Source organism: Sus scrofa, chromosome 14 (genome assembly GCF_054392235.1).
Source record: "Sus scrofa isolate SSC_HxYL_T2T_F1_AM1 chromosome 14, Sscrofa_HxYL_maternal_Yorkshire_Landrace_v2.0, whole genome shotgun sequence".
In the NCBI taxonomy this organism is placed as follows: Eukaryota; Metazoa; Chordata; class Mammalia; order Artiodactyla; family Suidae; genus Sus; species Sus scrofa.
Window position 1 is genome coordinate 94,268,974 of NC_139396.1, and position 27,802 is coordinate 94,296,775.

At 40.3% G+C, this 27,802-nt stretch overlaps 1 protein-coding gene across 2 annotated transcripts; it reads left to right on the plus strand.

Moving 5' to 3' along the window:
• Positions 1-406: 406 nt before the first annotated feature.
• Positions 407-27,703, plus strand: KIFBP (kinesin family binding protein). 2 transcript variants are annotated; one of them, XR_014828043.1, is made up of 7 exons: positions 407-891; positions 9,149-9,247; positions 12,869-12,948; positions 13,512-13,695; positions 14,128-16,590; positions 22,545-22,660; positions 26,282-27,703. XR_014828043.1 is itself a non-coding variant. In XM_001928810.8 (7 exons), the coding sequence occupies exons 1-7, from the start codon at positions 466-468 to the stop codon at positions 27,155-27,157; spliced, it is 1,866 nt and encodes a 621-aa protein (XP_001928845.3). In that variant the 5' UTR covers positions 407-465; the 3' UTR covers positions 27,158-27,703. The 2 variants fall into 2 exon arrangements, 1 of the variants encoding a protein (XP_001928845.3); XM_001928810.8 differs by having other exon boundaries at positions 16,506-16,590.
• Positions 27,704-27,802: the final 99 nt, after the last annotated feature.

A 27,802-nucleotide genomic window follows, 5' to 3' on the forward strand; every position in this document is an offset into this window, starting at 1 on the left:
CTTATAGAACACAGATCCTTGTTACATTTATATCCAGGGACGGGCTGTGTTACATACTAACGTCAAAAGTTTTCTGCCTTTCAGCTTATAACAATTAACGATAGTAATTATCTAGGTATGTTTGTAAACGGTATTTGTGTTCTGTTAAAGTCAACCGATATTTTTATTAACTTTTATTAACTTCACAGGGTCAAGCAAGAGATGAACTCACCACCGTAGAGGGCGGGGCTGGAGGTGAGACTACTGTCTTTGACAGCTTCGTTTCCAAGACAACAGTTGCTACAGTGACTACCACGCCTTCCCATTGGTCACTGCCAAGCATATTGCGGTTCCTGGCGGACGTCATTGGGTACCGTTTTGCAGTGCGCAGGCCCGTCAGGGGCCGTAAGTGAAGTGTCGCAAAGCTGAAAGAAGGCGGGAGTCCCGATTGCAAACATTGAGGAGACCGAGGCTATAGAGGCCGCTATGGCGGATGCTCCGTGGGTCGAGCTTCGTGAGAAATTCCAGGCCGCACTGGCCCTGTCGCGGGTGGAACTGCATAAAAACCCAGAGAAGGAACCGTACAAGTCCAAATACCACGCTCGGGCGCTGCTGGAAGAGGTTAAGGCCCTTCTGGGCCCCGCGCCTGAGGACGAGGATGACCGGCCTCAGGCCGAGGACAGCTTGGGAACGGGGGACCACACCCTGGGACTGCCGGCTGAATTGGTGGAAGCCGAGGGCCCCATTGCCCTGGGGGCAGTGAGGCGGGCAGTTATTGAATTTCATCTCGGGGTGAATCACATCGACACGGAGGAGCTGTCGGCGGGGGAGGAGCATCTGGTGAAATGCCTGAGACTACTGCGCAAGTACCGAATGTCGCAAGACTGCGTCTCCCTCTACATCCAAGCTCAGGTGAGAGCGTTCCCCGTCCGCTGCTGTCGGCCGTAGGCGACTTGGTTTAGAGGGGTCCCAGCTCGTGCCAAGACCAAAGGCAAACGTAATAAGACACGATTTGTCTCCGCGTTTTCGAAGCTTCGCGATAAGTGGCTTCCGAACTCTTTCTCCACGCCCATCACCCACTCCACCAGCTTCACTTGCTGCTTCACGTAGTCGTGGTCCCCGCATTGGTTCCCCAGATTCTCCTACATCGTAAATGCTCTTTCCAACTTTTCCCCACCAGTCCGAATCCTGTTCTATTATGAAAAATTCCCAAGTAATTTATGTCTTAATTTAAGGTTTTACGGAAATTGTAAAGAATAACCAGAGTACCTTCTTTTTTTTTTTTTCCATGTCTTGGGCCGCTCCCGCGGCATATGGAGTTTCCCAGGCTAGGGGTCTAATCGGAGCTGTAGCTGCCAGCCTACGCCAGAGCCACAGCAACGGGAGATCCAAGCCGCGTCTGCAACCTACACCATAGCTCACGGCAACGCCGGTTCCTTAACCCACTGAGCAAGGCCAAGGATTGAACCCGCAACCTCATGGTTCCTCGTCGGATTTGTTAACCACTGCGCCACAACGGGAGCTCCCAGAGTACCTTCTTAATTTAAAACAAAATATCTAAAATCTTCAGTTTCTGTTCTTTTCAGTCACTTATTTGCTTCCCAGGGAATGCCTGCCCATTCTTCAGAACCCATCTCAAGACTCACCTCATGTTTTTCGTAACGTTTTTTGGATTATTTTGTTCCAAAATGATCTCTTTCTCCTACCTTTGAATTCTTACGATACTTATTGTTTCCCATGTATATGGTACTTGGCTTGTTAAATAAATTTCACATTCTCGTTAGGAACATAACAGTTCAAAATGCAAATGGGTGTGAACTACTTGTGTCAGGTACTTTGCTTAAGTTAACTCATAAACCTTTACAGTTCCTGGTATGTGGGATTCAGAGAATATTTATCATAGTTGATCATATGGTAACTAAATCTCAAAGAGACGCCTCAGAATTAAAAAGGAAATTGTATAGGTTGTATTCTGTTATCATGGCCCCATTAAATTAAAAGCTATGTAATAACAGGAACGAAAAGATGTTGAATTCAAACAATATCTCAATTATTTGAAATTTTCTTTAGCCATTTGGCTTGGCTGCCTAAGATCTCTCTCTTTTTTTTAAAGTCTTTTTTTTTTTTTTTAATGGCCGCTCCTGCGGTATATGTAAGTTGCCAGGCTAGAAGTCGAATCAGAGCTACAACTGCCGGCCTACCACAGCCACAGCAACGCCAGATCCAAGCTACATCTGTGGCCCACACCACAGCTCATGGCAATGCTGGATCCCCGACCCACTGAGCAAGTCCAGGGATTGAACCCGAATCCTCATGGATACTGGTCTGATGTGTTTCTGCTGAGCCACAAGGGGAACTCCCAAAATATTATTTTTAGAAATTGCATTCACAAAGAGCAGTATTGGGGTAGTAGAGCTGATAATCTTAGGAGGAGTGATGTACCACATTCCTCAGTGGCAAGATTAAGTATATCACTTTCCTGATACTCATTTATAGGTCTGATGCAATTCCTGCTGAAAGCACAATAGGCTTTTTTCTTGGAACTTGGGAAAGTGAATATGTTTATCTGAAAGAAAAAAGAAAAGTGACCATAAAAATATGAAAAGTAATGAATGCACTGTTGTGGCTCAGTGGGTTGAAGACCGGCATTGTCTCTGTGAGGATGCAAGTTCGATCCCTGGCCTCACTCGGTGGGTTGAGGATCTGGCATTGACACAAGCTGAAGTGTGGGTCACAGATGTGGCTCAGATCCTATGTTGCCATGGCTGTGGTGTAGGTCTCAGCTGCAGCTCCCAATTGACCCCTGGTCCCAAACTTCCATGTGCCGCAGGTGTAGCCCTTAAAAAAAAAAAAGTAATGTGCCAAAACTAGCCTGTGAGTTACAGCAATAGTATCTTAATTAGAGTCTTTGTGCTAGTCTGTTTCTGAACTCTACTCTTCAGTTGGTTTATTCCAATGACATCACCAATCTGTAGTATTTTATTCATTTATTTGCTATTTATGATGAGATTTGATCTAATAATAAAGCAAACTGAAAGAATGAGCTAGAGAAATTATATCAGATTTGCAGCAGAGATTTTATTAAAGGTATTGATTATATTCATTGTCGGAGAAACTGTGAGAAGGTGGATACTGTCCATTAGTATTATTGCTAGTGGAAATATAAATGCATAGAACATTTTTGGAGATAAGTAGGTATCAAAACTCTTGAGTCAAGACTTTGATTTTAAAATTCCACATCAGGGAGTTCCTGTCGTTGTGCAGTGGAAACGAATCTGACTAGGAACCATGAGGTTTTGGGTTCGATCCCTGGCACTGCTCAGTGGGTTAAGGATCCTGCATTGCTGTGGCTGTGGTGTAGACCAGCAGCTACAGTTCCTATTTGACCCCTAGCCTGGGAACTTCCATATTCTGGGTGTGGCCCTAAAAAGACAAAAAAAAAATTTCAGTATTCAAAAGTAATATTGAGACAGGTATGCAAAGGTATGTTAACATAGATGTTTACTACAGCATCATTAATTTTAAAAACAAGAATAGGAGTTCCCGTCGTGGCGCAGTGGTTAACGAATCCGACTAGGAACCATGAGGTTGCGGGTTCGGTTCCTGCCCCTGCTCAGTGGGTGAAGGAACCGGCGTTGCCGTGAGCTGTGGTGTAGGTTGCAGACGCGGCTCGGATCCCGCGTTGCTGTGGCTCTGGCGTAGGCCAGTGGCTACAGCTCCAATTCGACCCCTAGCCCGGGAACCTCCATATGCCGCGGGAGTGGCCCAAATAGCAAAAAGACAAAAAAAAAAACCAAAAAACCAAGAATAAACATTAATGAGTAGATATACGGTTAAATAAATACTGCTACATCCAAATAGAAGAACAGTATGAATAATGATTTATATTCGTTAATCAAAAATATTAGTATTAAGAGGAGGGAGAAGATTATAAGGTATATTTGGAGTTATGTAGAGTGGTTCCATTTTGGTAAAAGACTGTGTATGTAGGAGAAGTTTGAAAATATCAGATCCTGGGAGTTTATGAGATTCTGACTGCTTTGTTTCAACCTGGTGTCTCCTTCCTGAGAAACTGGATACACAGGACTTGGACCCACTTAAATTATCAAGGGAGGAGTTCCTGTCATGGCGTAGCAGAAACGAATCAACTAGGAACCCTGAGGTTACAGGTTCCATCGCTGGCCTCTGTCAGTGGGTTAAGGATCTGGCATTGCAGTGAGCTCTGGCGTAGGCTGGCAGCTGCAACTCTGATTCAGCCCTTAACCTGGGAACCTCCATATGCCGCAGGGGCGGCCCTGGAGAGCAAAAAAAAAAAAAAAATTATCAGGAGAGACTATCTCTTTCTATCCCCTGGGGGGTTCAAGAATGTTTTTTCTCTGGTTTTCTTTCTAGTTTTTGCTGTCAGCAATACGCACTTGCATTATCATCTTGAGTGAAATTTAACTGCTTCACTTTAGTAAAATTACCTAACAAACTAGTAAATTATTCTCCCTACTGCCAGGATACATATGTTTAAGGAGTACCTTTTGTGTGTGTTTATAGCTTTATTGAGGTACAGTTGTCATACAGTAAACTGCACATATCTAAAGTATACAGTTTGGGAAGTTCCCCTTGGGGCTCAGAGGAAACGAATGACTAGCATCCATGAGAACTCAGGTTTGATCCCTGGTCTCACTTGGTGGGTTAAGGATCCGGTGTTGCCATGAGCTGTGGTGTAGGTTGCAGACAGCGGCTCGGATCTGGCGTTCCTGTGGCTGTGGTGTAGGCTGGCAGCTGCAGTTCCCTTTTGACCCCCAGCTTGGGAACCTCCATATGCTGTGGGTGCAGCCCTTAAAGTCAACAACAAAAAAAGTATACAGTTTGATGAATTTTGGCATCTCTGTATACCCATGAAACAGTCACTGCAATCAAGGTAATGAACATATTCGTTACCACTACAAGTTACCTTGAGCCCTTTTATAATCCCTCCTTCCATCCTTTATTCTCTCTCCCTTCTTCTTGCCCTCCTCTCCAGCATTTTCTGTAATTTCGTAATAGAATCGTAAGCTGTGTACTCTTTTTGGTTCTACTTCTTTCGTTCAGCGTCATTATTTCATTGCTGCTCCTGAGATGATAATGTTTTGGGTTTTTTCTTTTACTTTGTTAATATGGTGAGTTACATTGATTTTCCTGTGTTAAACCAGCCTTTCTTTCCCATGATAAACTCCAGTTGGAGTTTTTATAGAGCTAAACCTGGGTAAAATATTATCCTCTCTATATTTTGTTGGACTGAATTTGCTAAAAGTTTGTTAATATTTTTGGTATCTTTATTCATGAAGGTTATCAGTCTATAGTTTTGTTTTCTTGTTATATCTTTGATTTAGTATGAGATGGATAGTGTTCTTTCCACTTCACTTTTCTGGATGAATTTGTGTGGAGTTGGTATTATTTCTTCCTTAAATGTTTGGTAGAATTCACCAGTAGTACTTTTTTTACCTATTTAAATTTTTTCCCCCAACCTATTCTAGTACCCCAAAAGAACATGATTATGCTCTGTGAATGATACAATACTTTTTTTTTTTTTTTAGCTTTTTTTAGGGCCAAATCCACAGCATATGGAAGTTCCCAGGCTAAGGGTTGAATTGGAGCTGCAGCTGCTGGCCTATACCACAGCCACTGGCCTATACCACAGCCACAGCAACACCAAATCTGAGCCGAGGCTGCAGCCTACACCACAGTTCACAGCAGTGCCAGTTCCTTAACCCACTGAACGAGGCCAGGGATCGAACCAACATTTTCTTGGATCCTAGTCGGGTTCGTTAACCGTTGAGCCATGAAGGGAACTACCTGATAAAATACTTTCTGATATAGGATTTATATTTTAAAAGTACTTCATGCAGAATGTCGACAGCCATTACCTCTGTGGAGTAAACACTGAAAAAAAATATTAACACTATTAATTTTGAAAAATCAAAGAAGTTATAGATCCCTTGCACAGTCCTTAACTTCAGGAGCTCAATAGGTTATAATTCAAAAGACAAATCTTATTCATTTCTAGACATACTCTAGGGTGCATACTTGATTTAAGATTTAGCATACACCAGGGTTCTTGTTTTTTGTGATACAGCCTATCCAGAATTTAGCAGGCTAAATGCATCAAAATAGAAAACACGTGGCTAACCAGTTCCTTGTACTAGCTACATCTCTAGTCTGTGTTGCTAGGTACAGTATGCTGGGCTAGGGCTTACTGGTCTCATGGCCAAATGGAGTATCTCAAAGACTGTTGAAAAAAATAAGTTGACCCAGGGAGTGAGAAAAAGTGACATATGGACTCATTTCTAAATTCAAGAAGTGAATATTAAGGGAGATTATATTCTCTGAGGCTGGGAAGGCAGGATAGTCAGTAAATTAGTAGTGGGCCAGAGCCCTTAAAAAGTGATGAAAAAAAAGTATAGAATAGATATATTGTGTGAAGTCATAAGACTAGAGGTCTGTGTTCCAGGGCAGTGATCGTGTCACCTTTAAACTGCAGGATTTCTAAACATTTTTTGTGCCACATGCCCCTTTAACAGTCTGGTGAAGCCTATATTTCAGGAAAGAGAGTAATGATTTTAAATGCATAAAATAGGAGTTCCTGTTGTGGTTCAGTGGTAACAAACCTGACTAGTATCCAAGACAATGCAGGTTTGATCCCTGGCCTCACTCACTGGGTTAAGGATCCAGCATTGCTGTGAGCTGTGGTGTAGGTCACCGATGTAGCTCGGATCCCATGTTGCTGTGGCTGTGTCAAAGGCCAACAGCTGCAACTCTGATTCAACCCCATCTGCTGTAGATACAGCCCTAAAAAGCAAAAAAAAAAACAAAAAAAATCCAAAACAAACAAACAAAAGGAGGGTTGCAAAAGAAACCAATAACAGAAGTTTACAAAAATTTAGAAAAATAAATTTTTTACAAATGTATGATATAGTAACATGTGGTTCCTTATTAACACATTAAATAATAACATCTATGTCTAATAACTTCCATAATTTTAAAGTACTAATGAATATAAATGATATTTTGAGATATCTGCAATTTTAAGTTTTTCACTTCTATATCCATAGGCCACAAAATTCCAGGTTACTATAATGTGGTTGTGTTTTGTTTCCTGCATTCATAATTGAAAAAAAGTGCTAAATTTTATAGGACATGGTGAATATAAGTTTGTAATGTTTTCCCATCCATGTTCATAGACCTTGAATTGTCTTTGTGAGTATCTTGTAGGTCCTAGGACCCCAGGTTGATAATTTGCTTTGGAGTTCCTCTGTGGCTCAGTGGGTCAAGGTCAGGTGTTGTCACTACTGCGTCTCTCAGGTTGCTGCTATGGCGTGGGTTTGATCCTTGGCCCTGGGGACTGGCACATGCCGTGGGCATGGCCAGAAGAAAGAAAAATAAGGAAGAATTTGCTTTAAAAACTTTGTTTCCTGAGGTTCCTGTTGTGGTTCAGCAGGTTAAGAACCTGATACAGGGTCTGTGAGGATGCAGGTTCCATCCCTGGCCTTGCTCACTGGCTTAAGGCCTCAGTGTTGGCTGTGGTGTAGGTGGCGATGTGGCTGGGATCCTGTGTTGCTGTGGCTGTGGTATAGGCTGGCAGCTGCAGCTCAGATTCCAGGTATGGCAATAAAAAGAAACAAAACATTTTTTTCTTTTCCTGTTCTCTTCCCTAGGGGAGTAAGCAAATATGGTAGAAGCCCAGCCTCAGAAGTATCCCTGTGCCTGAAAGACTGTTGAAAGGGTTGGGAGGCAGACTAACCCTGTCGTCTAAAGGGGAGCTGGTCCTCAGTTCTGACCATGTAAACAGGCCTAATTTCCCTTGTGCAGAGCCTAATAAGAGAGTCATGTAGCAGCAAACAAATTGGTTTACTTTTTAAAATGTTATTTAGGGTATAATCCTAAATCTAAGCAACTTCTTAGGGCTTTCATGGTAGCAGCAGGAAGTTGGTCTATGGAAATCAAAAGAAAGTGATCAGTACAAGAAAAGACACTACAAAGGAAGAATATTTTTTATTGATTGGATATAATTATAAGGCTATATTTTTAAGAACTCTAGAAAATACAAAGAAATGTTTGAAATGATAAACATTAGGAGTCTGACTTAACTTCTGAGGAAAGGCATATACCACCTTCAGATTTTTCATGTGATAGAATTTGAATTGTTGGAGTTGGAGAGCTCATCTCCCTTGAACTCAGTAGTAACAATTGATTATACTAAGAGGTTTCTGAAGGATATTGTAGATGTTTTGAAAACATTGTAAATTTGTAGCTCATCTTTGTCTCTATATTGGTTATCTATTGCTATGTAACATTGTACCCCAAATTTAGCGGCTTCAAACAGCAAACTTTTGTCATCACAGGAATCCAGGCTTCACTAGTTGCCTCTGACTCAAGGTCTCTTGGCCTGCTGGGGCTGCACCTGAAGGCTCAACTCAGGGAGGATCTGCTTCCAAGCTTGCTCACGTGGTTGTTAGCAGGATTCTGTTCCTCACAGGCTGTTGGGTCTGAGGGCCTTAGTTCCTTGCCGTGGATAGTGATTCTGTCTGTCCATAGGGTGGCTCAGAACATGGCATTTGGCTTCCCTAAGATCAAGTGGAAGGGAGCATCCAAAATGGAACCACAGTGTTTTGTAACCAATCTTGGGGGAGACCTATCACTTTTGCCATAGTTTGTTAGAAGCAAGTCACTAAGTCCAGCCCAGACTTAAGGGGAAGAGATTATACAGGGCATGAACACAAGGAGGCAGGAATCATTGGAGAATCTTAGTGGCTGCCTACCATGCCATAAGGACCTTAGTATTATGAAAAATTAATTATTTGTTTGTTTTTTTTGTCTTCTCAGGGCGGTACCAGCAGCATATGGAAGTTCCCAGGCTAGGGGTCTTTGCCACAGCAATACCAGAACCGAGCCACATCTGCAACCTACACCACAACTCATGGCGATGGATCCTTAACCCACTGATCGAGGCCAGGGATTGAACCTGCATCCTCTTGGATACTAGTTGAGTTCATTACTGCTGAGCCATGATGGGAACTCCAATTAATTCATTGTTAATCAAACTGTAGTACTATTGGATAGGTAATTATTAATTTCAAAACTATAAAAACCACTTTTATTGGAACATTTATATTGTCATTATTTCTCTTCTGTTTTCTAGAATAACCTGGGTATCTTGTGGTCCGAAAGAGAAGAAATTGAATCTGCACAAGCTTATCTAGAATCATCAGAAGCTCTGTATAATCAGTATATGAAAGAGGTATGTTACATGTCAGATAAATTTTAATTTTTGATTGAAGCCAGTCAAGAATTGATGTTAAGAATTTCCTTATGGCACACTGGGTTAAAGATCCAGTGTTGTCATTGTAGTGGCTCAGGTTCGATCCCTGGCTTAGGAACTTCCACATGCCATGGGTGCAGCCAAAAAAAAAAAAAAGGAATTCCTCACTCATATTATAATATGACTTTTCCCAAAGTATACTGATATACTTTGGGACTTCCCTATAGAGCTGCCTGGGTGGTCACCTAATAGCTGAAATTATTATTTGCTTGTTTTTAGGGCCACATCTGTGGCATATGGAAGTTCCCAGGCTAGGGGTAGAATTGGAGCTACAGCTGCCAGCCTACACCATGGCCGCAGCAACGTAGGATCCCAGCGGCATCTGCAACCTACACCACAGCTCAGAGCAAGGCTGGATCCTTAACCTACTGAGCAAGGCCAGGGATCGAACCCTCAACCTCATGTCAGATTTGTTAACCACTGAGCCACAACGGGAACTCCCATTTCTTCCTTTTTTTGACTGGATGATTTTATTTTATGCTTGTGTCCTCTTTTTAGTTTTTGTGAATATATTGTTTGGTTTTGATTTGTGGTTGCCCTGTTTTTCAAGTATGTTAATCTCTTCCTATATCTGCTTGCTTTAGCCTGATAGTCATATAGGCTCAAACATGTTCTAAAAGGAAAAAAAGCCTAGATTTTCTTTTTTCCCCAAAATTTTATGATTTTGGTGTCTTTTTTTTTTTTTTTTTTTTTTTTTACATCTTCATGTTTATTCTTTTACTGTTCTTTGTGTTTATCATCACTTACAAATAGGTTTTTTTCTTTTAGATATGTATACTGGCTTATTTAATTGATTACTTTCCAATAGTGATTTTCTCCATCCTGTATCTTCTTAATATTTAGAGGAGACCTTTCAATGTTTCTTTTAGAATGTGGTTAGTACTGCTGTATTCTTTCAGTTTTTGTTGGGGAAATTCTTTATTTCTTCTATTTTAAATGATACTCTTACTGGGTATTTTAGGCTGCAAATTTTTCCCTTTTAGAACTTTGAATATATCTTGCCATCCTCTTCAGGCCTGTAGTGTGTCTGCAGAGAAATCAGCTGATAACTTTCTGGGGGTTCCCTTATAATTTTTTTTCTCTTGCTGCCTTTAGGACCTCTCCTTATTTTTAACTTTTGCCATTTTTATTATGTCCTCCTGTGGGTCTGTTTGGGTTCAACTTTTGGGGGGCCCTCTATGCTTCCTGTATCTTGATATCTGTTTTCTTTAGATTTGGAATGTTTTCAGTCATAATTTCTTCAAATATATTTTCAATCACCTTTTTTCTTCTCCTTTATGGAATTCCTATTATGTGTAGATTGGCCCAATTTATATTATCCCATAGATCTCTTATATTGTTTTCAGGTTTTTTTAATTTGGTTTTCTGTCTGCCATCCTGACTGGGTGATTTCCAATATTCCACTTCCAAGTCATTTATTCATTCCTCTGCATTGTTCATTATGCTCTTCGGTGCCTTTAACTCAGCCCGTGTCTCTGCAAATGAATTTCCTGATTTTTTTTCTTGGCTCCTTATATTTTCTAGTTCCCTTCTAAAGTAATCTGCATTACTCTTCATATCTGCATATCTGGTCTTAATTTTTCATATTTGCTCTTAATTCCTTCAGAATTTTCACAATCTCATTTTTGAACTTGGTATCTGTTAGACTGCAGAGGTCCATTTCATCATTTGCTCCTTCAGGAGAATTCTCCTGTTCTTCTAACTGGGAATGGTTCCTGAGCTTCATTTTGCTTATAGTTTTATTGTGTGAGTTTAGGGAAAACAACTACTGAGTGTTGAGCGCCATTTATATGTGAGAGCACCTCTGGGTAGCTTTTGTGGGCTATTTTGGCATGAGGGCTGCTTTTGTTTTGGATACTTGCTCATTCCTCAGTGTATGCGGGTTGTTATCCCTATGATGGGAGTGTCCTGGGTATAGCCTGTGCATGCTTTCAGGGAGATGGAGGCATTGGGCAGGGCTAGTAGCCAGTGCCTGGTAGCTGGGCCATTGACAGTGGCAAAGGTCCCTGGGGAGGTGGCACAGGCTGCTTCTGGCTCCAGGGCCCTGGGAAGTGGCAGTAATTTTTAGGCAGGTGTAGGCGGCACCCAGAACATTTGGCAGGGTGTGTGCATTCCCAGAGAGTGATAACAATAGGTGGCTCTCAGTTGCAGTGCCCTCCTCTGCACTGACCCCTGAGGTGACTGGGGGCACAGGTGGTACCCATTCATGGACCCCTGGTGGTGGTGGGCGACACCCACCTCTGGAGTCTGAGACAACTGCAGTGGTTTGACCCCGCCACCTGAGAGCCCACACACATGCAGGGGCAGAGAAAGATATTCCTATGGCAGTCCCGCTGCTCCTCTCACTCTCCTCAGCAATGGCACCTTGCTTTTCCTGCAGGGCCAGGCCTGGTTCCCTTGTGGTGCTCTGCTCTCCAGCCCTTGGCATGATGCTCCCTAGCCCCCCAGTCTGTCACCACACAGCCAACTGTAGTCCTCTCCCTGAAACTGACCTCTGGAGCCTGAGTCTGAGTGCCTAGCCTGTGCCTGAGCATCTCAGGCTGTGGTATCCGGGGGCAGTGGTACTGGTGGTCTCTGTGGCTCTGTCTCTGCTTTGCCCTCCTCAGTCCGGCTCCTGCTCTTTTCTCCAAGGCTTTGAGGTCCCTCCGTCTTGGCTGATCTCCCTGTCAGGGAGTCTCCCAGGGTGCAGGTTCCTTTCCTCTTTCATAGCTCCCTCTCAGGAGTGCTGGTCCCATCCTGATTCCTTTTCTTTTTTTTTCCTTTTTTAACCCAGTTATGTGGAGTTTCTTGCCCTTTTTGGAGGTTTAAGTCTTCTGCCAGCATTCAGTAGATGTTCTGTGTGAATTGTTCTACATGTAGATGTTTTTTTTTCATGCCTTTTTGGGATAAGGTGAGTGCCACATATTACTCCTCTGCCATCTTGGTCCTGCCCAGAATATTTAAAACTTTGGTCTTCATTGTCAGTCAGTTTAAACGATATTACTCCAAGGATATTTACATTTTTGTTATTTGTCATGATTATGTAGGATTTTAAGGGTTTAAAAAAATTTTTTTTTTTGGTCTTTTTAGGGCTACGCCTGCAGCATATGGAAGTTCCCAGGCTAGGGGTTAAATTAGAGCTGCAGCTGCTGGGCTATGCTACAACAACATGGGATCTGAGCCACATCTTTGACCTACAGCACAACTCTCGGCAATGCCAAGAGCCACAGCGGGAACTCCAAAAAGAGCTTTTCTTTACCAGATAAAATTAAGACTTAAAACAATTATACATCTCTAGATGTATGTAGATTTTAAGTATACTTGAAGTTTACCTGCAACAGCATTAAAATCTTAAGTATGAGCTTGTAGGCAAACTCCTTTGTTTGACCCTTTCAAGATTTTTTTGTAAAGAAAACCACTTCTTGGATAACATGAAAGTGAACTAGGAAAAAAATGAAAATTAAAAAATTTTTTTAAAAATTTGATTTCTCTAGTTCTTCCAGAGGAGGGCGCTTGGTGTTTACAGTAAAATTCTAGAGTTTTGTTTTTCTGTTATTCCAGATTGGGAGTCCTCCTCTTGATCCTACTGAGCATTTTCTTTCTGAAGAAGAGAAACTTGCTGAACAAGAGAGATCAAAAAGGTGAGTAGGTATACGGAGTTCCTGTCGTGGCGCAGAGGAAACAAATCCGACTAGGAACCATGAGGTTGTGGGTTCGATCCCTGGCCTTGCTCAGTGGGTTAAGGATCCAGCCTTGCTGTGAACTGTGGTGTAGGTCACAGACACAGCTCAGATCTGGTGTGGCTGTGGTGTAGACTGGCAGCTGTACCTCTGATTCGACCCCTAGCCTGGGAACCTCCATATGCTGTGGGTGTGGCCCTGAAAAGACAGGAAAAAAAAAAAAAAAAAATGATGAGTAGGTGTAGAAATCAGCCTTCACAGGCATTTCCACATTGTGTAGATAAGACGATTGTTCAAAAAAAGCACAGTGTTTTCTCTTTCAAGGCGCTCGGAGGTTATAGAATGTAGATTCTGACATGGATTAAAACCCTCATTTGCCATTTCATAGATGTTCCTCTCTTCAGTCTGAGACTCAGTTTCCTTATCTGTCAGACAGATACTAGTTGGTGGGTCGAGTAAGAGAAACATGCATGAAAGTTCCTTATAAATCATAAACTGTTGTGAAAATGTTTTTCCCTTCATAGATTTGAGAAGGTTTATACTCATAACCTGTATTACCTGGCTCAAGTCTACCAGCACATGGAAATGTTTGAGAAGGCTGCTCATTATTGCCACAGTACCCTAAAACGCCAGCTTGAGCACAACGCATACCATCCTATGGAGTGGGCTATTAATGCTGCTACCTTGTCACAATTTTACATCAATAAGGTAAGCTTCTCAAGATAGTAATCTAACAAAGCTACCAATACTGTAAAAACATAGAACCAAAAATACCTTGAAAATGCATCCGTTGAAAACAGCTTGTATTTTATGAACTGGACAGAAAAATGCAGCCCATATCTTTTCTGTAGTAAAGTTTGTAGTTTTTTGTTGCATCAGTCCTTTTGAATATGAAAATAGTTTTTATCATGTCCTACATGTTGCTAGCCCCTAAAGTTTCATGTGGCTTAAGACCAATTCCATTTTGATACAGGCAGCCTATTTTAGTGAGATCTTAAATTGCAGAATTTATCTTGTAGATTTATCTGTATGCAGTGGTAATCTGGTAACTAAAAGAATTTGTCTGAGGAAGTTGACTGTTAAATGTGGGCTTTGGTAAAAGCATGTGATGCACTTTTTTTTTTTTCTTTTTCTTTTTAGGGCCACACCCACGGCACAAGGGTTCCCAGGCAAGGGGTCTGATTGGAGCTGGAGCTGCCAGCCTACACCACAGCAACATGGGAACGGAGCTACATCTGCCACCTACACCACAGTTCACGGCAACACCAGATCCTTAGCACCCTGAGCAAGGCCAGGGATCAGGGATTGAATCCATATCCTCATAAATACTAGTTGGGTTCATTAATGCTGAGCCACAGCAGGAACTCCTTCAGTTATTCTTTAGAATTAACTCATTTGTACCTTTTCTATGTTGAGAATGTTATTTTTTTTCTGAAGTGTTACACACCCAGGGACAAATTTGAGCTTCTTGATTGTTTTTGCAATTATTCAGAATCATATTGGTGTACTTTTAATTGGCCTTTTTATTCCTTTAGCCCTTAAGAGTTTTAATACTAAAAACATTTTAAAACCATCTTTCCCAGCCAGATTTTTCTGTTAATCTTCAGTAAGATGTTTCAGCCATAGAAATTACTTTTATTTGTATTTGATTCACAAGCCTCTCTGAAATTTTAATAATTCTTTGCTTATCAGAGTCCCTTCTTAGATCTCTGGTTACCTGCTGCTTTATCTTTACTGGGCCTTTATCGTTTTTAAGTTTTTTGTTAGTGCTGGTTCTGTAAATGCGCCCTATGTTTAAAGTATTGTCCCACAGAATTTCATTCAGAAAAGCTATTAGCAAGAGAGAAAGGGCTGTGGTGACTGCAGCATCGCTTCTAGGACTTTGGTCTAAGATCAAGCGTGTAAGTAACGCTACTGCCTATATCAGAGCATTCAGTTAAATCTTAATCTCATGAATCCATTTCATTGTGGTCATCATCAAAAAGTGTTATCTGGTGCTTCTGCTTGTAGCACCTATTTTGTTTTAATAGTTTCCATAGGCCCTTTGTTTTGTTTAGCAACTTTAAAATTACATTTTCAATGTGGTTTTAATTAACACTTAAAACTCCATGGATTCTAATAGTGCTAAGATATCTAGCTATTAAAGTGTAATTAAAAATTTAAAGTTGTTAAGCATTGTTTAATGCAGAGCATGCAGTAAATTTCATGAGTACCTCTCCCACCCCGCGCTTTTATTTTTGGCAAAATGTTTATAAATTTTGTTATGACTAGCTAAGTTAGATTGTAAAAAGAATTGAGCTATGTTTTTTTAAAATGCAATTGTCATTTTATATCACTGTCATCTTCATCTGGTTCCATGAGGTTTTGCTACTGAGTGAGTCCTACCTTGCAGGTGCTAAAGTCCCACATTTACCAGCCACCTAGAGGGCACAGGGCACTCACTGTTTTCTAACAGTGGTTGCTTGCAAATAACCAATCCGGACAAAGCTGAAGTGATAATGATGGGTAAAGGATTATAGAGCAGCAATTAAAAATTATTTATGTAAACCATAACTTTTGCTTTTTGAGGTTTAACAGTACTGTTTTGATCTGTAGTTACTGCTGGGCTAATGCTATACATGATACCCAGCTATGTTCAAGGTGGCTTCTGAATTTGCCTTAATGGAGAGATACAGTTAATGCTGAGAATTAAAGTCATAGTCATCCATGAAAAATCCTCTTAGCAAAATCAGGTGTTACTAATGTGAAGTAGACATTTAATGAGGGTGGCTTCCAACTAAAAGTTGGACTTTAACTTTGTACTTCTGCTGGGTAGTCCTGTGACTTACATGACACATGTAAAGTGATTAAGTAACACGGAGAGCTTCTTCAGGTGTTTGAGAAGTTTACTATGCTCAGGTTTGAATTATGAAGCCTTCAACTGTGTTAGTAGAGCAATTCCAAAAAGTTTATCTGCGGAAATCTGTTCCCTTCAAACTTGCTGGGAAGCCTCATTATATGTAAGTTCCAAAAATTTTAAAAGACAGGAATTGCTGTCAAAATGTATCCTGTTTGCCTTTGAGTGGTAGGATGTAAAGGGATGTCCAAACCTAAAAAATATTAAAATCTTTAAGTCCTCTGACCAAATGTCAGTGGTCTAAAAATTGATCATGCATAGAACTGGCTATTTAGACTGAACCTAAGTGGACTCTGAGGCAGTTTGGGTCTAGAATGCTAGCCATTCTTATATGCTGATTACTGGAGGAGAGCTAACTTTCCATTAACAGTTGTTTTTCAGCCTGTTTGGATTATTAAGAGTTATTAATAATAAAAAGACTTTGTTATTTTTATGTTTAGGGTAGGGTATTTTTTAACCAGATAATACTATGTCTTATATGCCTTCTTGTCTAGTAGCTATACAGGGTCTCCTTTAGTGGTGGTTTTTACCCAATTTTATAGGTTTTCCCATATTAAGACTTCATATAAGTGTCTTAAATAAGACTGTGTGATAATTGTATTTATTCTTTTTTCCTCAACAGCAATGCTTTATGGAGGCCAGGCATTGTTTATCAGCTGCTAATGTCATTTTTGGTCAAACTGGAAAGATCTCAACCATGGAAGACAGTAAGTTTATGTGTGCATGTTTCACTGTGTAGTTTTTTTAAATCTTAATTTTGAATTTTAAACTTTAGGAAATTCAAAACCAGAACAAAGAACTACCATATGCTCTTCTAAATTCACAAATTTTTTCTTTGCCTTTGAGGGCTGCACCCGAGACATACGGAAGTTCCCAGGATAGGTGTCCAATTGGAGGTACAGCTGCCAGCCTCTGCCACAGTAATGCCAGATCCGAGTCATGTCTACAGCCTGTACCACAGCCCACAGCAATGCCAGATCCTTAACTCACTTAGTATTTGCTTTAGCTGCAGTCACATTTTATTTTTCTTTCTGAACCATTTGAGAGAACATTGCCTTTATCAAGCTCTTTTATCTCTAATACTTGAACGTGTATTTCCTAAAAATATTTTCTTAATCATAGAATAGGAAATGTAACATTGACATAGTTCTTTTGTCTATAATTCATATTTAGGAGTTCCCATTGTGGCTCGTGGCACAGAGGAAACGAATCCGACTAGGAACCATGAGGTTGTGGGTTTGATCCCTGGCCTTGCTCAGTGGGTTAAGGATCTGGCATTGCCGCGAGCTCTGGTGTAATTTGGAGAAGCAGCTGGATCTGGTGTTGGTGTGGCACAGGCTGGCAGTTGTAGCTCCAATTCCACCCCTAGACTGGGAACTTCCATATGCCGTGGGTGCAGCCCTAAAAAACAAAAACAAAATTGTTATTTTCTACTATTACAAAATTAGTAATATGCCTAAATAGGGCCCTTGAGCACATTTTAGTAAGGTATCAATCCAGTAACTTTTGCTTCTAGAACCTAAGGAAGTACCCAGACCCATAAGCCATTTCTGAAAAGGAAAGATGAAGGATTTCCTCTTTAAGTGCAGGTTCCAAAGTATAGTCAATCCTCATTATTTGTTGGATTCCATATTTTTGAATTTGCGTACTTGCTACAATTTACCTGTAACTCCAAAATCAGTACTCAAGGCCCTTCTGTGGTTATTTGCAGACAGAAAAATTTGAGGCATCTGAAGTGCACATCCCTAGCTGAGGCTAAACAAGGCAATGCTCTGCCTTCCCTTTCAGCTCTTATACTATATAAACAGGTATCCTTTTTGCAGTCTATTTAGTGCTACATTTTCCACACTTTTGTGCATTTTGTTGGTGATTTTATTGTTTAAAATGGCCCCCAAGTGTAGTGCTGAGGCGCTGTCTAGTATTCCTAAGCACATGAACGCTGTGATGTGCCTTCTGGAGAAAATACCGTGTTAAGCTAAGCTTCATTCAACCACATGCTGCAGTGCTATTGGCCATGAGTTCAATGCTAATGAATAATTACTTATTAAGGTCTCTTTAAACAGAAATATATGCAAAATATTGATCAGTTGGTGAAAATACTGTGACCAGAAACTCATTGGAACCTATTTCCCCTGGTGGGAGTGGTGCTTTAGGATTCCCTAATTCAGTGTTCACAGTGACTGGATAGAACCTGACTACCATGAACAATGAAAATCAACTATACACTGTTTCCTTATATGAGGATCCAGGTAGAAGGTTTTACTATTTGAGATGAAAACCCACTTTTTCTACTGAACCAAATGTTCATCTGAGGGAGACAAACCAACCAGCAGGTGACTTACATCACTGCTGTGCTTCCATGTTGCTTGGAAGGCAAGCGACTTGATTCTCTCCCTGTAGAAACGGGTAGTGCCTGCCGGACTTGGCATGGGTATCATACCTGTGTTGATGATAAAAGGAAGATTAAAGAGGCAGAGGGGTGCACACAGATTCATAGCAATATTGCCTTAAATCTAACATGATGCCTGAAAATGTTACTTATGTTACATGTAAGGATTTTAAAAAAGTACTAGTGAAAAGAGTAACTTAAACCATCCATGAAAAATTTAAAAACTTTTCTCTTTTTGCAGAAAGGAATTCCTTCCACAGATGTAACAGTGTTTTGGTAAAACTGAACATGGGACTTATTACAAAATGAAATAATTGGCCTTTTATTGAGCTACCTCCATCATTCTGAATATTATTTTGGGGGATGCTTTCTACCCAAGCCTGTTTTTTTTTCTAAATGGATTTTCTAGGCCTGCTTTTAATTCATGAGAAATCCACTTCAATTTGGATTCTACTGAATTAGCATTTGACAAATGGGTTAGCAGCTATGCTGCCCTTCACCTTGTTCAGCACTGTTTCTTCATTAACAGAGATCAGAGCTTTGGAAAGGTGATAAAAGCAAATGTTGGAACAATTAAGGGAAACTGCTTTCAGTCACCTCCTAAGAATCTATGTATAGACATGTTCTTAAAGTGCTCTAAAAACCTGTTTGAGCAATCCTTTCTCTAATTTGATTAATAATGGTGCTGATTACCCATACGTACCTGGTTCCATGTTCATCTGGGGCATTTTCTCATTAAATCCTTAGAACTAGCTACACTGTCAGATGGTCCCTGTTATCTGCACTTTACAGGTGGGAAAACTGAGCACAGGGTGGTTCAACAACTTGCCCAATGTCATACAGATCATTAGGGACAAAGCTGGCATTCAAACCCCAGCAGATGGTTCCAAGCCTATAACTCATAGTTCCTCTGCTTGAGCCGAACAGCAACTGAACTGACCTTTGCTGCTCTCTGGAGTTGGGTGGGGAAGTCTGAAAATGAAATAAATGGATAAAGATGTACTTATAAACAATGGAATATTAGCCATGAGAAGGAATGAAATAATGCCATTTGCAGCAACATGGATGGACCTAGAGATTATCATACTTAGTGATATAAGTCAGAAAGAGAAAGACGAATACCATATGATATCACTTATATGTGGAATCTAAAATATGACACAGATGAAGTTCCTGTTGTGGCTCAGTGGTTAATGAATCCGACTAGCATCCATAACGACTCGGGTTCGAATCCTGGCCTCACTTAGTGGGGTAAGGACCTGGTGTTGCCATGAGCTGTGGTGTAGGTCGCAGATGCAGCTGGGATCCTGCATTGCTCTGGCTCTGGTGTAAGCCAGCAACTGTAGCTCTGATTTGACCCCTAGCCTGCAGGCCTCCTTATGCCTCAGGTGCGGCCCTAAAAAGCTAAAAAAAAAAAAAAAAAAAAGACATAAATGAACACATCAGCAAAACAGACTCAGACAAAGAGAACAAACTTGTGATTGCCAATGGGGATGGAAGGATTGGGAGTTTGGGATTAGCAGACGCAAACTAGTGCTTATAGGATGGATGAACAACAAGATCCTACTGTATAGCATGGGGAACTATGTTCAGTATCCTGTGATAAACTATAACGGAAAAGAATATGAAAAAGAACATTTATATGTATAACTGAGTCACTTTGCTCTATAGCAGAAATTAACAACATTGTAAATCAACTATACGTCAATAAAATTGAAAAAACACCCCAGACATCTGTGGTCAATTAATCTTCAACAAAGTAGGCAAGAATATAAAATGAGAAAAAGAGTCTCTTCAGCAAGTGGTGCTGGGAAAACTGGACAGCTGCATGTAAATCAATGAAACTAGAACACACTTTCACACCATGCAGAAAAATAAACTCAAAATAGCTTAAAACTTAGACATAAGACAAGTTACCATAAAACTCCCAGGAGGGAACATAGGCAAAATAAACTAAAAAACAGTGGTTAAAAAATCTTGCTATTTTTGATGACAAGGACCGTCCTTAAGGGCATCATATTAAGTGAAATCAAATAGAAAAAGGCAAATTCAATGTGATTTAACTTATATGTAGAATCTAACAAAACAAAAAAGCAGAACTCCCAGATACAGAGCACACATTGGTGTTTGCCAGTGGTGGGAGGTGGGAAAAGTGTGTGAAAGGGGGTCGTAAAACTCAGTCATGGGGATTTCATGTACAGCATGGTGATTATAATTAATGATAATGTACTGATTGCATACTTGAATCTTACAGATTTTTTTTTGGTCTTTTTAGGACCGCACCCTCAGCATATGGAGGTTCCCAGGCGAGGGGTCCAGTTGGAGCTGTAGCTGCCGGCCCACGCCAGATCCGAGCCACATCTACGACCTACACCACAGCTCACGGCAACGCCGGATCCTTAGCCCACTGATCGAGGCCAGGGATTGAATCTGCAACCTCATGGTTCCTAGTCAGATTCATTAACCACCGAGTCACGACGGGAACTCCCAGAGTAGATCTTAACACAAGAAAAAACTTTTCTGTATACTAACACATGCTAACTAGACTTACTGTGGTGATCATTTTGCAATATTTAGATATCAGATCATTTTGTTACATACCTGAAACTGATAATGTGATATGCCACAGTTATCTCAACCTAAAAACTGTATTAGGGAGGAGTTCCTGTCCTGGTGCAGCGGAAATGAATCCAACTAGGAACCATGAGGTTGTGGGTTCGATCCCTGGCCTCCCTCAGTGGGTTAAGGATCCAGCGTTGTTGTGAGCTGTGGTGTAGGTTGAAGATGCAGCTTGAATGTGGTGTTGCTGTGGCTGTGGTGTAGGCCGACAGCTACAGCTCCAATTAGACCCTAGCCTGGAAATCTCTATATGTGTGGGTACGGCCCTAAAAAGGCAAACAAAAACAATTCCTCCCAAACCAGAAAACACTGCATTAGTTTCTAATGAGTTTTGTAGTGAAGTGACAGTTTATCATTAGGGATCAGGATACAGAGGGTAAAGTTCACGTGGTGTGGCAGCAGTAACAAACCTGACTAGTATCCGTGAGGTTGCGGGTTCAATCCCTGACCTTGCTCAGTGGGTTAAGGATCTGGGGTTGCAGTGAGCCTTGGTGTAGGTCCCAAGTTGCTGTGGTGTAGGCTGGCAGCTGTAGCTATTGATTTGATCCCAGCCTGGGAATTTCTGTATGCGGCAGGTCTGGCCCTAAAAAAAAAAAAAACAAAAAAAACCAAACAAAACAAAAAAAAATACAGAGGGTATGGTGAGTTAGAGCAATGTGTATTGTATTATCAAATTAGTTTTGTTCCCTTTATTACATTGAATTGTGATTGGTTGAAGTCTGAAAGGCACTTGTTCAAAAAAAAGTTAATAAAAACTAAACTTCTAGTGATGTTTTTACTCTTTAGCTAAAAAAAAAAAAAAAAATTTGACAATATCCAATATTTTAAAAATGCCTTTATTGACCTACCTCCTATCCTGTTGGTTAGAGTATTTGTTGAAAATAATTTGGCAATAAGTATCAAACATTTTCTTTTTTCTTTTTTGACCACCCCACAGTATATGGAGTTCCTGGGCCAAGGATCACATCCGAGCTGCAGCTGTGACTTAAGCCACAGCTGCAGCAATGCCGGATCCCCAATCCATTGTGTTGCGCCAGGGATCAAACCTGCATCCCAGTGGTCCCAAGATGCTACCCATCCCATTGCACCACAGTGGGAACTCCTCAGCATCAAGAGCTTTTAAAGTGGTGTAAACTCTGACCTAATAAATTCCACTTCTAGGAATTTGTCCTAAAGAAGTAATCTAAAATCCAGATTTATGTACAGAGATCTTCCTGTTTTAGAATTGTTTGTAATAGAGGGATTGGAACTTTATTAGAAGAGCCCAGTATTACAAGAATGATTAGATAGCATATGGGACCTCTATTTAAATTGTGTATAATGCTATACCTTAAAAAATGATGTTAAAGAGTTAATAATGATATGGGTAAAGTGAGTTAAAAGGAGCCAGCATTGCTGCAGCTGTGGTGTAGGTCACAGCTGTGACTTGGATCTGATGCCTGGCCTGGGAACTCCATACACTACAGAGTGGCCAAAAAAGGAAAAAAAACAGTGACTGCCTCTCAGTGATAGGAATTTTGGGTATTTTTTCCCCACTGTTTCATTGAGGACCTGTTACTTTTATAATCAGGAAAAAGTGATATGAAAAGAATGTAGTATACAATGAAAATTATAGTTGTGACTATTAATACAAATCGCATTATATCACTTTAGCTACTGAAGCTGAAGGAGATGTGCCAGAGCTTTATCATCAAAGAAAAGGAGAAATAGCAAGATGCTGGATCAAATATTGTTTGACTCTCATGCAGAATGCCCAACTTTCCATGCAGGTAATACGGTCAAAACTGGTCTTTTCTTTCTTAAATCAGGAGGCTGTAAGTAAAAGCTTAAAATGTGGAGTATGCTCTTTGGACTTACTGCATGTTTATTATTCAAGGCATGCAGAATGTTCTCATAAATATTAATTTCTTGCCCTCCCCATCTCTACTTCTCAAATCTTACTCATCAGTCAAGGCCTCTCTCAAATAACAGCTCTTCTTCCAAGACTTTTCGTTTGGATGGAGCATAAGCTCCAAGAGAGGTAGAGTCTGCCTCATACTCATAATTATCTCCAGACACAACAGAAATTGTTGAATGTATAAGTTCTTCATTCCCTTCTGATGTCTTCTCCCTCCTTTAAACTCCATGAGTCACTTGAAATTCTGCTTTGAATTTTCCCTATTCAGATTCTTATCTTATTCCTTTATGTCTTTTTAGACTGTGAGCAACTTGATGGCAAGATACAATTCCTACTAATCTTTATGTAATTTATACAATATGTGTATAAAAATATATAATTATGTCTGGAATCAGCCCTGCTAGTTTGTAGCTGTGTATTCATGGTAATTAACTTCTCTGTGCCTCAGTTTCCTCACAAGTAAGATGGAGGCAATAATAGTACTTTACTTAATAGTGTTGCTGTCAGAGTTAAAGATATAGGAACCTCCTGTGTGGTGCAGTGGGTTAAGGATCCAGCATTGCTGTAACTGCAGCACGGGTTCAATCCTTGTCCCCATGCTGCAGGTGCAGCCAAAACTCCAAAAACAAAGAAACAGAGTTAAACATAAAGGGCCCAGAAGAATGCTAAATCCTCATATAAATGTTAACTAGCATTGCGGACTTCATTATTACTACTAATCCATACTTAATGAATCCTGGTTCCTAACTGGGAAAACTACAGAGGAAAATAATCATGTGGATACAGTATACTAAGTGTAGATACATAGAAGACTTTCCTGGAGGAGTTATTTTGCTTCTTTTCTGTTTGTGTGCATTAAAGTGTAATCATTTTTACTAGTAAATAATACAGAACCTTGTGAAACTACTAAACAAAATAAAGCCAAACAGACCCCCTGAAGAGGGGTCTTTCGAAGATGAGAGCACTTCAGAGGTGGAGGATAAAGATGAGGCCTATTTGGAAAACAAAGAAGTGAGGAGAAAAACTAGGGAGTTTTATGTCTAGAGAAGTGGCAACCAAGAAAGCTTGTCACCTTTCTTCTGCTCAGAAAGCAGGATAGAAGCATGTAAACAAGCAACCTGGAAGCAAATTAAGTAAACAAGATTTGGAGACTTTTGGCCTGCATTTACAGTAATTGTGTCAAGCAAAACACCTGGTGGTTTAACTCTTACCCTTCCTTTAGTTGATATTTTCCAGAGTGGGCACTAGAACTTATCACCTCCTTAGTTGCTATGCTGTTAAATTACTCAGATTTTCCTTTATCTGGATTTGTTACTTTAACTTCATCTTTTCATCATCTGTTTACCTGAAAGCTTAGTAACACATACAAATTTAAGTATTTATTTCAGCCAGCTAATCATTGTACTATGATGACAAAGATAGAGCTGCTTTTTTACTTCATATGAAAATACACCTTGGGTAAGTTCCACAAAGGAGAGACACAGGATACGAGAAGTCTTAACAGAAGGAGGTGACATCTGAGGAAGCTCTGGGAATGAATAGGAATTACCTAGACCTGAGAAAAAGAAGGCACGGCATTCCAAGGAGCTGAAACAGCATGTTTAAAATTTAAAAGTTCTATGGCATAGGGAGCAGGCACATGTTAGAAGGGAAGGAACAAAGGCCTCTGAGGCTGGAGCAGAGTGAGAGAGCATGTGATATGATAGAGTTAGAAAGGGGCTGGAGCAGGCAGGGCCTTGATGAATGGAAACCTTGAGGGGCTGACCGATCACTTAGGTAGCAGAATGGAGAATGAATTGAGGGAAGGCAAGAGTGGATGAGGGAGACGATTTGAAGACCATGGGAACAGCTCAGGTGAGATGTGAAAGGAGCTTGGTCTAGGATGGTGGCCGAAGAGATGGAGGGGGAAAAAAGTGGATTCGAGAGTTATTTAGGAGGCAACACGTAAAGGACTTGGTGATGGATTGCAAGTGTGACGTCAAGGGGGAGCCTGAGATTCCTTGGTTGCTGGCTGTCCAGATCAATGGAGTGTCCTGCATGAAAACATTAGGATAGGAACCTGTTTGCTGAAGAGTAAGAGTTCCATTGTGGATGTGTTGAAGATGAGGTGTCTGAGCCTTCTGAGAGGAGACGTCATATGAGGAGCTATAGTTGTGGGTCTGGAGCTGAGGTCTGGATGGTACCAGCTACATATTATAAATTTAACTTTTCTAGTGGCTACATTAGAAAAGAAGAAAAACAGATGAAATTTATATTTTTTAACACAGATTATAAGAAATTGTCATTTCTATGTGTCATCAATACTAAAAAGTTATGGAGTGATTTTAAATTATTTTGTACCAAGTCTTGGAGATTGGGCATGTATTATTTTACATAGACTGATCACATCTCAGTTCGGATGTTTCAGATGCTCAGTAGCCGTCCACATATGGCAGAGGGCTACTGTTTTGAACAATACAGGTCTAGAGAGACAGTGTTAAATGAAAAGAAGGCCTTGGGGTTGAGCACCGAGGGAATCTGAGGTTTAATTTTACTGTCCATGAGGAAGAGAATGAACTTGCTCTCTTGAACCATCTTAGAATCATCTCTCCCTCTATTTCTTCCTTCCTTCCCCAGGAGGTAGGGGAGAGAAACTATGAAGGCAGATTTAACTCTCATCTAAAGAAGAAAAAAAAAAAAAGAAAAGTTCCTGTTGTGGCTCAGTGGAAACAAATCCGACTAGTGTCTGTTGGGACACAGGTTCCATCCCTGGCCTCACTGAGTGGGTTAAGGATCTGGCATTGCTTCAAGCTGTGGTGTAGGTTGCAGACACGGCTTGGATCCTGTGTTGTGACATAGGCTGGCAGCTGCAGCTCTAATTTAACTCCTAACCTGGGAACTTCCATTTGCCTCGGTTTTGGCCCTAAAAAGACAAAAAAAAAAAAAAAAAAAAAAAGGATTTAACTCCATATTTTTTAGTGTCTTTAAGAGACCCAAAGCATTTCTCTGTATTTCACTAAATAACTTGTCATAGCAGAAAGCATCATGTTGTTAATCTTTTTTTTTTTTTTTTGGCCATGCAGATCCCTGGCTCTTGGCACATGGAAGTTCCTGGGCCAGAGATTGAACCTGTGCCACGGCAGTGACAATGCCAGATCCTTAACCCACTGGGCCACAAGGGAACTCATGTTGTTAATGGCGTTTCTGTGTAGTGTTTTAGTGTGTAGATTTCAGTCCTACTCTAATATTAAACTACATTACGGATTATATGGGTATAATGTTTCACAGCTCTTACAGTTCTCTCATATGCATTTATATTATCGAATGAATAACTGAGTTAGTTTCCCAAAGAATAAAAGAGTAAACAGGTTATCCTATTTTTTCCTAGTCTCTTTCATTTTTAATATAATTGGCTGAGAAATAAGAATTTTCTTGTCTTTACTCTTAAGTTTGCTTTGGTATTGACAGCATGAGATCAGTGTCCCCCTTAACCATAATTTTTTTTTTCTTTCAGGACAACATAGGAGAGCTTGATCTTGATAAACAATCTGAACTTAGAGCTTTAAGGAAAAAAGAACTAGATGAGGAAGAAAGTGTTAGGAAAAAAGCTGTGCAGTTTGGAACCGGTGAACTGTGTGATGCCATCTCTGCAGTGGAAGAGAAAGTCAGCTACTTGAGACCTTTAGATTTTGAAGAAGCCAGAGAGCTTTTCTTAACGGGTCAGCATTATGTTTTTGAGGCAAAAGAGTTCTTTCAGATCGATGGTTATGTCACTGACCATATTGAAGTTGTCCAAGACCACAGTGCCCTATTTAAGGTGCTTGCATTCTTTGAAACTGACATGGAGAGACGGTGCAAGATGCATAAACGTAGAATAGCCATGCTAGAGCCCCTAATTGTGGACCTGAATCCACAGTATTATCTGTTGGTCAACAGGCAGATTCAGTTTGAAATTGCACATGCTTACTATGATATGATGGATTTGAAGGTTGCCATAGCTGACAAGCTGAGGGATCCTGACTCACACATCGTAAAAAAAATCAATAATCTTAATAAGTCAGCATTGAAATACTACCAGCTCTTCTTAGACTCCCTGAGAGACCCAAATAAAGTATTTCCTGAGCACATAGGGGAAGATGTCCTTCGCCCTGCCATGTTAGCTAAGTTTCGAGTTGCCCGTCTCTATGGCAAAATCATCACTGCAGATCCCAAGAAAGAGCTAGAAAATTTGGCAACATCATTAGAACATTATAAATTTATTGTTGACTACTGCGAGAGGCACCCTGAAGCTGCCCAAGAAATAGAAGTTGAGCTAGAACTTAGCAAAGAAATGGTAAGTCTTCTTCCAACAAAAATGGAGAGGTTCAGAACCAAGATGGCCCTGACTTAATACTCCTCGTTTTTAATGACAGAAAATGTGCAATATTGAATTTTTTCTCCTTAGTCAAACAGGCCCAATTCCATTGTGATGTTTACCTTTATAGCCATATGAGTGCAACTGGAACTTGAGATGCAGTCAGACCTTTGTTAGGACCTTCATCAACATAACTATTAATTTATACCTAATTATGTACATAAATTGCCTCGTTAAAGGGACATGTGATTGAATATTTTAGACTGCTTGTTGCCTATTTAAACCTTTTCTGCCTCAGTTTCTAAAAGTGGTTCTTTGTTGGTTAATACTTGATGGATTTATTAAGAGGAAAAATGCTGGGTAATATACCTGGGAGGCAAGCTGTTACTAGATTAAATTTGAAAAAGTAACTTCGTGTAGTTATTCTTCCAGAAATACTCAATTTCCTAAATTCCTAATGTTTCCTTTCTGAAAATATTAAAAAAAAACTAAGTTATGTTGTATAGTACCATAGTTTGTTTCCTTATACAAGAAAAAGGCCTTGTCGGAAATATAATAAATGGACTTGTTTCGCTAATAAAAGCTTCCATGTATTCTTTTGTTTTCTTGTAAGAATTGGTTTATTTTTGATACTTCAAAAAGGTATTGCCTTATTTGAAGCCAGAGAAGAATATTTCTTTA

Excerpts from the sequence above, each read along its gene's own strand:
- KIFBP (XM_001928810.8), top strand. The coding sequence starts at position 466 with ATGGCGGATGCTCCGTGGGTCGAGCTTCGTGAGAAATTCCAGGCCGCA. Across the intron at positions 13,696-16,505 it reads CACAATTTTACATCAATAAG|CAATGCTTTATGGAGGCCAG; the intron begins GTAAGCTTCTCA and ends TTTCCTCAACAG. Across the intron at positions 16,591-22,544 it reads GATCTCAACCATGGAAGACA|CTACTGAAGCTGAAGGAGAT; the intron begins GTAAGTTTATGT and ends ATATCACTTTAG.